General features: G+C 38.5%; 1 protein-coding gene and 1 long non-coding RNA gene across 2 annotated transcripts in view; one reads left to right on the top strand and one right to left on the bottom strand.

Moving 5' to 3' along the window:
- The first annotated feature begins 387 nt into the window (after positions 1-387).
- On the top strand, positions 388-5,562 carry LOC117501594 (cytochrome c, testis-specific-like). The gene is made up of 3 exons (XM_034160508.1): positions 388-569; positions 2,534-2,715; positions 5,294-5,562. The coding sequence occupies exons 2-3, from the start codon at positions 2,547-2,549 to the stop codon at positions 5,473-5,475; spliced, it is 351 nt and encodes a 116-aa protein (XP_034016399.1). The 5' UTR covers positions 388-569; positions 2,534-2,546; the 3' UTR covers positions 5,476-5,562.
- Positions 5,563-5,876: 314 nt separating this feature from the next.
- LOC117501596 overlaps positions 5,877-10,478 on the bottom strand; it is a 24,507-nt gene continuing 19,905 nt past the window's right edge. Inside the window, exon 3 of the long non-coding RNA XR_004558046.1 lies at positions 5,877-6,272. This is a non-coding gene — a long non-coding RNA (uncharacterized LOC117501596). The remainder of the gene's footprint in view (positions 6,273-10,478) is intronic.

Raw genomic sequence — 10,478 nt, 5'->3', positions numbered from 1 at the left:
CTGGATTAGCCCATTTTGCAATTTTGAGCACTTGTTGATTTAACAGTGTATAATTTAAAAAAAATCACCTCAAACAATGTTGTTTACCTGTACATTTATCCAAACATAAATACTTATAACGACTTCCACCGTTTATATAAATATAGTCTCGTTGTGGAGAACAAAATTAAAATACCGCAAATTATTCACCATCAGCGACACCTACAGGTGATTCCGCGTAACTGCAAACCCATATGATTTCAGTGTCAAAACAAACTACAAAAATACGCAAAAATAATACACAAGAAAGAGTGGAAACGACGTGCTTAAGTGGAGAACTGTCGAGATTTTTCCCCCCATTTCAGGCTGTAAACTTGTCTAACGTGCCTCTTTTAAATGTCGTGGGTGACACATGATTTTGACAGAACTCTGCGTAATCCGCTTGTGTCCGGTTACAACATCTTACTGTGAAGTTCCTGGAAACATTCCAGCTTTAAAGCCGGAAATACAATAACACAAAATATTATCAGTAATGGTAGTAATAATTTCTCGCGTGACATTGATAAGAACAGGCAGTGGAGATACAGCAGGTAAGTGTTTTTATTGAATTTTTGCTGCGGTCGACAAAAAGTTCTTCCGTCGTCACCATTTTCTCCTTTTTGCTAACTGTACTCACAGCTTTGTGTGTGTGGTTTTTTTATGGACATTGACAGTTTTTTACTTCACGTAAAACACACGATTTGTTTGTTTGTTTTTTTTCTCTTTTTTGCGTTTTCGATTCGTGCTTTAGCTTTCTTTTGCTGTTCCTTGCCAGATGAGCTGTATTTTTTCTAGTTGCAGGACATAAAAAAAAAAATTCATTTCGGAATAATCCGGAAGTGACATGTTGTGGTTTAATGATTGGTTAATTGATTGACTGATTTATAAGGCTTTTAAAGAACCATTATCCATCGGTCCCTAATTTCCAATTAAGCCTCGAGAGGACTGGATTACAATTCTAATTATACGTAATTCTATTCTATAATTATACGTAATTCTATAATTATATAAAGGATAGTAATAATATAAATTTAAACATTTTTAAAATATATAAAATAAATTATATATATATATATATATATATATATATATATATATATTAATATATATATATATATATATATATATATATATATATATATATATATACATACAGACGGTTGCCCAGTTCCGGATCACCTTTTTTAAAGTCCCACTATACGGAGTCATAATGCAACTGAATGGATATTTGGATGTTATTTAGCTGAAAAAGTCTGGGCGGAGTAGCGCTTCTACTTAAAGTGTGAAGCCACATTATGTGCGGCGCAAACATTTGCCAGAAACGGATCACTTTTGCCAGTTCCGGATCACGACACTCTGCATTACTTTGGGTTCATTCCTGGCATCTGGCTGGAGCCCTTCTAATGCAGAATGATACACACTGTGCCCGAGAATGTGTTTTGAACACAAAATGATAGAACTTATACTTATTAAATGAGAATTTACTTTGTTTTGAAAAGCGCCGTTATACGTTTTTACGAGCAAAAAATGAAGTGTGGAGGTGAGATTTCTCCCGAATTAAAAAGTAAAAGCCCCCACATTCATGCCCATTCGTGATGTAGAGATGACCCCCAAAGTCCACATGACTCACAATTACAGACACGAGGCTGCTGCTTCAAGTGATCCGGAACTGGCAAATTTTCGCGTCGGAGATAAATGCGCGCAGCAATTAAACAGCAAGACATAACACACTGACATTGTCTACCCAAGTAAGTAAGTATTTTCCCACTCTAGAACCAAAAACACCGAACGGCTAACTCACCTTTGGTACGTTTTAGAGATCGTTACTTTAAAACTTGCAGGAATGAGTGAGTCAGAAAAAGCGCGCACACCGCAGACACCGGGATGTTTTGATTCCTCTGCTGGTCACAAGGATGGCTGGATCCAGTCGAGCTTGTGGTCGTTTGTAGACAAAACATCAATCTTTCCATTGGTACCAAGTATTATCTTATTCGTGCTGATTACGAGAAACGGCGGGACAAAAACTACAGCAGTGATCCGGAACTGGTAATGATCCAGAACTGGGCAAGTGACTGTATATATACTTTTAGTTTTATATGTATTCCATTCTCACAGCAAAGTTGGATTTCCCCCTCCCTGGATTATGACCTTCATTTCTGGAGGGGCACTGCACTCTTCCAGTGTTGCAATGAAGCTCTATAACTCTTGTCTCAGATACCTAGCGTATGTTTTTATCATGTGTTTGGGGTAGGATTCAGATAAGGGTTCAGGTTTAATTTTTGTGAAAAACATAAAAAGTTGCAATACTTCCAATTCAAGACCACAGCTTTGTGCACTTTCAGTAGAATAATTCCAATATCATCCAGGATATTTTGTGCTGTGGATTGTGCAAACCATAATTTATTCTTAAACTGTAATGTGCACATATTCCCCGTCTCACGTGTGTTAGCTGGTAATGTGAAGTATATGTTCAGATCGTTTTATAGCTAGATTTGTCTTTTTCATTTTCCCCCAGCTGCTGACTGATCATGGGGGACATCGAGAAAGGCAAGCGTATTTTTCTTCTAAAATGTGCGCAGTGTCACACAATCGTAAAGTGCGGCGCCCACAAGACAGGACCCAACTTGTGGGGTCTGTATGGGAGGAGAACCGGACAGGCAACAGGCTTCTCCTACACAAGTGCCAATCGTGATAGAGGTACAGGACACTGTGCGTCACTCATTCACTCTTCAACCACTTACTCCAATTAAGGGTCACGGAGAGCTGGAGCTTATCCCAATAGTCAAAGGGCATGAGGCAGGGTACACCCTGGACAGGGCACCAGTCTGTCGCCACATATAGACAAACAAACACATTCATACCTGCACACACAATTTAAAGTTTCCAATCCACCTAAACCTGCATGTCTTTGGATGTGGGAGGAAGCTGGAGTACTCGGAGAGAACCCACGCAAACACAGGGAGAACATGCAAACTATACACAGAAAGGCTACGGGTGGAAATCGATCCCATGACCTTCTTGCTGTGTGGCAGCAATGTTAACCACTAATCCAAAGTACTGCCCAACACTGTGCATCCTAGAGGATTGTTTTAGGTCTGCATGCTTCCACTGATTTGTGTTGTATAAACACCAGCAAGGTCAAGAGCATCAAGTAGAGTGACATTAACAGAGGTTTACTATGTACTACAGTCAACAAAACAACTTTTTCCCCATCACGTCTTTGTGATGTAATAAGGTGAGAATTTTAAAGAAAATTGCAGTAAACCATATTGGTGTAATATTTAAAAAAATAATTAAAGGAAGAAGCAAAAGGGAAAATGAGCAGATGGATGTGGATTAATGATAAAAGAAATTAGCAACTGTTCTTTGACATGTGAATCATCTATTGACAAAATTTTGTCAAAATCCATCCTCTAAATTTTGACACGTTGTTCACAATCTACAGTGAGACTGTTATGTAATATCTCCATCCTCCTCTAAGATTGCCAAACATCTACGTTTTACTAGTGCAATGTAGGCTACTTTTGGTGCCCATAACATTCACTTACTATACCTGCTTATTCCAGTCGAGGGACGGGGGGCGCTGGAGCCTATCCCAATAGTTAAAGCGCATGAGGCGTGGTACACACTGGACAGGATGCCAGTCTGTCGCAGGGCCACATATAGACAGACAAAGACATTCACACCCGCACTCACACACCTATGTTCAATTTGGAGTCACCAGCTCACCTAATCTTCATGTCTTTGGATGTGGAAGGAAGCCAAAGGGACCCCACACAAACACGGGAGAACACGGAAGCTCCGCACAGAAAGGACCAGGTGGGAAGCAATCCTATGTCCTTGCTGTGGGGCAGCAGTGCTAACCACTAAGCCACCGTGCCACCCTGACCGTAACATGTATACCATTAACAATTTACATCGAACAATCAATCCATCCATCCATCCATCTTCTACCGCTTAGTCCAATTAAGGGTCGCGGGGGGCTGGAGCCTATCCCAGCAGTCATAGAGCGCGAGGCGGGGTACACCCAGGACAGGACGCTAGTCTGTCGCAGGGCCACAAATAGACAAACAAACACAGACACACCCACACACACACCTACGGACAATTTTAAAGATTCCAATCCACCTAACCCGCATGTCCTTGGGTGTGGGAGGAAACCGGAGCACCCGGAGGAAACCCACGCAAACACGGGGAGAACGTGCAAACTCCACACAGAAAGGCCACGGGAATTGAACCCACAACCTTCTCGCTGTGAAGCAACAGTGCTAACCACTAAGCCACCGTGCTGCCCACAATCAATCCAATACCCAGTTTTTAGTTAAAATGCAAATATGATGTTGCATAATAATTTTAAATCACAATCATGGTTCAAATTACAGGGCCTACTGGGGGACCCATTCCCATACTTAACACCCCCCCGGTGCATTATGCATTTGTATATTGTTCTTAGATGTAATTGTATATATTACAATGTATTTCCCATGTTCATGCTTGGAAGAAACTTGTAATACAATTTCAAATATTGTTAAAGTGGACCATACCGTTTCGTAACTTTAGTTGAACATCTCGTCTGCCTGCCTCACCCCCATCATTACAACAGCTCATTTAAGTCAATGGTCCTTTACCCCAAAGGATACTGCAGTGGGGTACTGTAAATACCTATCTAACCCATTTAATACATTTTACCTAATTATCTTCAGAGGTTAGGGACTAGTCTTTTTTGTGAAGTCGCTACAGATGAATTGTAACAATCACTAGTTTTGCCTGAAAGAAGAATTCCGACATTTTTTAACCTAGGGTGTATTTTTAGATTGTTTTGGGTTCAGCTTTTCACTAAAATTATTTTACAGGTCCATTATTTCATTTTACAGTTAAAACCACAACAAGCTAAACAGTTAAAAACAGCTATAAATTGTAAGTTTACAGGACAAACAGAAAACACTTCACTAAAATGCTTCTTGTGGCCACTGAATACTCAAAAATATCATTTGACGTTTCTCTGAGGTGAGCTGTTATTTAGCCTTGGGTGGGGTGGGGGGGACTAAATTCTTCATTCATGTGTTTTGCAATCATTTCTGCAAACCTCTTCTTCTTTTGGATGATTATAAACTGTAACACATGGACTGCTGAGTGTCTGCAACAGGTCTGAACAGGAACAAGTGTTCCGGCGAACAGTTTCTACTCTCAAACCCTCTCCAACATGATGCAACAAAAACTGGCTGCTTGTGCTTCTCTTGACGCTCGACCTAATGCGTTTGCGTGTGTTTTACAGATATAGTGTGGACCGAAGAAACACTCATGATTTACCTTGAAAACCCCAAGAAATACATTCCTGGTACCAAGATGGTGTTTGCTGGGCTCAAAAAGAAGAAGGAACGAGAGGATGTTATCGCTTATTTAAAATATGCCACCACTCAGGACGACTCGTGCACAGATCCCAACGGCTCTCAGTGAAGCGGAGTGGATCCTGATTAAAAATCAGATCAGATCTTGGTTTCTCTGTGTAGAACTGGAGTGAAGCCAGGAAAGGCACTGAATGCCCAATAAAAATAAAAAAAATACACGAGAAAGAATAGACAGAGCTCTCTGACACCACAGTTTAGAGAAATATGTTTATATCTGTATTGCATTAGAGATATTTTTACTACTACACTGTTGTGCGTGCGTTTGTGACTGTGATTCAGCCTTTCAACAGTTCATGAGTTTTCCAGACAAGGTGTCTGAAAAAGGTACCCTGAGGGATTCTTATAAAAAAAAATCACAATTGTTTACTTAAAACTTTTACTGGCAGTTCTACAGCAGCATCGTTTAAGTTTTCTTGTGTGCTTTATTACAGTTTTTTGTTTTTTTTTACGTTCACCTGTATTTTTCTGTTATGTTTACTGTTTGTCGAGCCACTTTCTTTGGAGTTTCAAACTGGGAAACAGAAGAAAAGTGTTTGACATATGGTGCTCCATAAAGATTTTTTTTTTTTTTTTTTTTTTGAGTTTGTATGATTTGTTTGCTTTTTGTTGTTTTTTTTTAAGATACTGAGTGCTTGAGGCTGTTGGTATAATTCATTGTGTGTTTAAAGGGGTCATATCGTGCAGACTCAGGTTTTTTTTTTCAGTCTATAATTCTTAAATATCATTGAGATTTCATATCAACCATCCTCATCATTCCACACATCTATGTCTGTGCATGCAGAAATGACCCTGCTCTCATCAAAATTCACACTTGAAACAGCTCATTTCATGATTACACTGCTTCTGCTCCTTGTACTTTTGGAGAGGGGGTGTGGTCAAAAGTAGCTCATTTCCACTTAAGCTACAGGCATAAAAACAGGTCATTTGTTTTACTCTGCATTCAAGTTCTAAATTGATGCTTTAATCCTCTGGGGTCCAGGATGTAATTGGCCATTTTTGAGTACTTTTGCTTTTACCTTTAGAAAACATTTACTTTGTCTTTTTTCAGCATCTCACCCGTGTGACCTTACGGTTTTCCTTTCATTCTGACATACTGTATCAACACAATGGACCTAAATTCACACAAAACAATAAAATCAGAGTAGAAAAATGTGGGGTTTTTTGACTGTGAACACCACAAACATGTTAAATGAACCATTTTATAACTAGAATGTAAATATAAATTGTAAATTTCAAAATGTACAAATGTAGCAAACAACAAAGTTATATACAACTATTTACATTAAAATGCAGGAAATGCTTTATATGTTTTTGCATAACTATTTACAAAACAATCAAATGTCACAAAAAGATTTAGAATGTAAATGTCCAAAACATACGTATTAATGTAGAGCAGGAAATGCTGGCCGTCTTGAAACTCAGACCAAGGAGTCTGCTGTGGGTGCTACTGCTGCATGTACTTCTGTACTAAAGTCAGACAGTTAATCTGGAAGTTGTGCCAGGATTTCTCCAGGATGCTCTGCAAGTGTCCCTCCAGAAGACAGGTGAAGTCATGCATTATCCTCCTGTGCCCAGAGAGAGGTGGGGTTTGGGCCAAGGCATCTGCTTTTGAGAGTATCAGAAACAGAAAAATACTGTCACATATAAGATTATGTTAAACCGAACACGGTAATGTCATTTCACTTCACCACAAAATATCACAGAAGTGACTGAAAGAATTTCACGACTTTCAACAATATGTCATTTAGAAAGCTGAACTTCACATGGCTTTCAACCTTTTAGCTAAAAGGGGGTACAAAAAACCCCTTTATATTCTCAGGGGCAGGGGTGGTGGAGAAGTGGTTAGTGAACTTGGTTTCAGTGCGTAAGGTTCGAACCCCACCCCGGCCCATTTCTCCATGCAATGTGGAGTTGCATCAGGAAGGGCATCCGACATAAAAACTGCCAAATCAACATGCAGATTCCGAATATTCTGTGTTAGTATGCGTCCGCGGCCGACGTGCTTGATGAATTCTTGCGCAAAAAATAATTCCCAGATAATTGTGATATAGTCCTGTGAGAAAATGAGTATACGTATCTCATCTAAATCAATTCTAAAATTTACCAGTTTTAAAATTATAAAGATAACTGAAGTTTTAAGAGTGGCCATAATAAATATTTAAGAAGATAACTGAAGTTTTAAGAGTGGCCATAATAAATATTTAAGAAACAAAGTTTAGGAGCAACTTCACCTATTCTCACTCAAGCACACTGCAATCATTGACACGATGGAGTTTAATGCGGAAGAGTTCAGAAATATTCAACTGGAATGGTTTGATTACCAATTACAGTTGGCGATGAAAGACTTGGGTGTTAACTTAGTGTTAAAGTCAGAACAAGAAGCTGCACTGAAAGAGGTCTATCTGGAAAGAGACACATTCTGCATGTTGCCCACAGGTACGCATTTGCTTTAATTTTCACCAGGAAAATCCTCGCTCCAACTAGAGCGCCAAGCTGAGCAGCGTGGCGACAGTAGTCCGTTGAGCTATCCCACAATGCCAAAATAGCAGCGATGTTGCGCCAACAAAAGCACCACGATGAGCAGTGTGAACTCCATGTGGACATATTTCTTCATCCCTCACACTCCTGTGCTTGCCCTGATCCACTTTCAGTTTCCGTCTTCATGATCTTCCCCACCCTGGTAGCATCCCTTACCAAAAAATAGTACTGATAAGTATATAAAAAGTAAACTGGAAGTATACTTGAAACATACTTGTATGTACTACTTTTTGGTAAGGGATGTTTTCATAGTGCTTCTTGCAGTGGGCACCTAGAAGATAAAAACAACACAGTATTAAGTATATAGTAGAATTATATAACTTTTACTCAAGTAAAATGTCTTTTATAACGCAGTGAGATCATTGAAAACATAAATCACCTATGACATTAATTCATTCAGAAATGTTAAACTACATTTCCCAGCATGCTCGGCGCGAGAGTGGTACAATGCAAAATGGCGCACAGTAAAGTTTTAGAGAAAAACCCGCGCTCGCTGACCGTTTCCAAGTCTTGATTTAACATGCACTACCAAGCAAACACTTACCAGTGTCAGGGGGGTGGTCCTGTTCCTCCCCAAATGTTGTCCATAACTGGTTCTTTGGAGAGAGATTTAGCCAATCGTTCTGCCTCTCATCGAACAGCAGGGGGTGCTGTATCACATATTCAGCCAGCGTCCTGGTTCCCTCATCCATCCAAATTATTCCGGTATTTCTTTTTTGCTCACTCTGATCGTTTATTTAGTCTTTTTAGCAGGCATCTCGAATTTCTACTTGAGAAATGTCTCAGGGCTGGCGCACTGTTACCAACTCCTCAGTTAGGAAAGTCACTTTTTTTTTCAAAATTTTGTTTTGAAATTTCAATAAACAAAAATTAACAAGTACATAAAGTCAACTAACATAAAATAGAACACATAAACATAGATTTAACATAGAATATATCAAGCCTTGCTAGCAAAAAAAAAAAAAAAAAAGATGTAAAAGGGTCGAAGGCACTCTAAACCTATCCAAGGTCTGTTAATGAATTAGTGATAAGTCACCAAGGTATTGCAGTGTATAGTCACTTCACTCCAAAGTATTTGTATACCAGTTAAATTCTTCCAGAAATATTTGAAAACTCAGAAATTGGATTTGGAGATTCTCATTTTGTGTAAGTAAAATTTGCCAATAAGATTAAATGTTGTGTGGTATTTTGAACTGAAGTTGTCTTTTTTTTTTATGCAAAATTTGAAAGGGACACAACCATGATTAACGCCATGTTATGACTCATGAAGTGACTTATGAAGTGTATTCTAATGGTGCAGCTTAGCTAAAATTTCCATAACAATTGTTCATTTTGTGACTAAAGCATCAAATTTGGCACACATATTCTAAATGAACTAATACTTATTTTCAGAGGTGGAGGTATCCTGGAGCTGACCTCTCATGACGTACAGGGCTCAATGAAGAATTACACAGGGGTCAAAACGTAAAAGTGTTCCAGTCACATTGAAAGATATATTATTTGTCTGATCATAATGATTTCAAAAATATGTTGTTTAGACTATCCTTGACTAAATGTTGTGGAGTTGCAGGGTAAAAATGATGACTAAGGTCAATTTCAGTTTGTACAGGGGTCAAAAGATAAAGTTCTTCCAGTTTTGGTAAAAAGTGATGCAAAATATTGGTTGAGTTAATAGGGTTTTAAAAAGGAATACTTTGCACCATCTGTCATGCTTAGTTATCATATTACAGGATAACATATGTCACATATCATAGACATGGACATCAACCTTGTTTGACCTTTACTATGGAGACCAAGCATTCAGCACAGACATTTATTAATCCTATTATCTTATTATTATTAACATGTTTATATGGGTATATAGGAAAAAGTTATAGTCAGGAAGGATAAAGTACCACTTGCATTTGTGAATTGTTCTGTAATTTATATCTGTAGCATGGCCCAAGGAGAGGGTCACCCCTTTGAGTCTGGTCTGCTTGAGGTTTCTTCCTCAGAGGGAGTTTTTCCTTATCATTGCTGCTGTGGGGGTTAGTAAGGTTAGACCTTACTTGTGTGAAGTGCCTTGAGGCAACTCTGTTGTGTTTTGGCACTATATAAATGAAAATAAATTGAAAAATGAAATTGAAATTGCACAAATTCTTAGCAAAAGTCTGACAATGTCATTGAAGTTTGAACTTCATGTGCACAAATCCTTAAGATGGAAAAGGTCTGACTATCTGGATGCCATTGATCATCAATGTGCATCAGTCGAGTGAGAATCAACTTCAGCCTGCAAATGAAAATGCAAAATGCATGAAAATGTACTGTGATCAATTGTAAAATGCATCAAATTGGTGATTAAACTTGTTTACATTCTGTGTATAGAATTTACTCTGATTACATTAAGGTCTTTATAAAACATTTGCTTTGCAAAAAATACTCTTTGTTTTTTGCTATATCTTGATTATGTCATGATAAAAATATGCATTGAGTTGGTGTGCAGTGAGTTGACTTGTTTCCATCTGTGACTTCCCC

The sequence above is a fragment of the Thalassophryne amazonica genome, chromosome 20 (genome assembly GCF_902500255.1).
Source record: "Thalassophryne amazonica chromosome 20, fThaAma1.1, whole genome shotgun sequence".
Classification (NCBI taxonomy): Eukaryota; Metazoa; Chordata; class Actinopteri; order Batrachoidiformes; family Batrachoididae; genus Thalassophryne; species Thalassophryne amazonica.
This window is presented reverse-complemented; position numbering and strand designations above follow the sequence as displayed.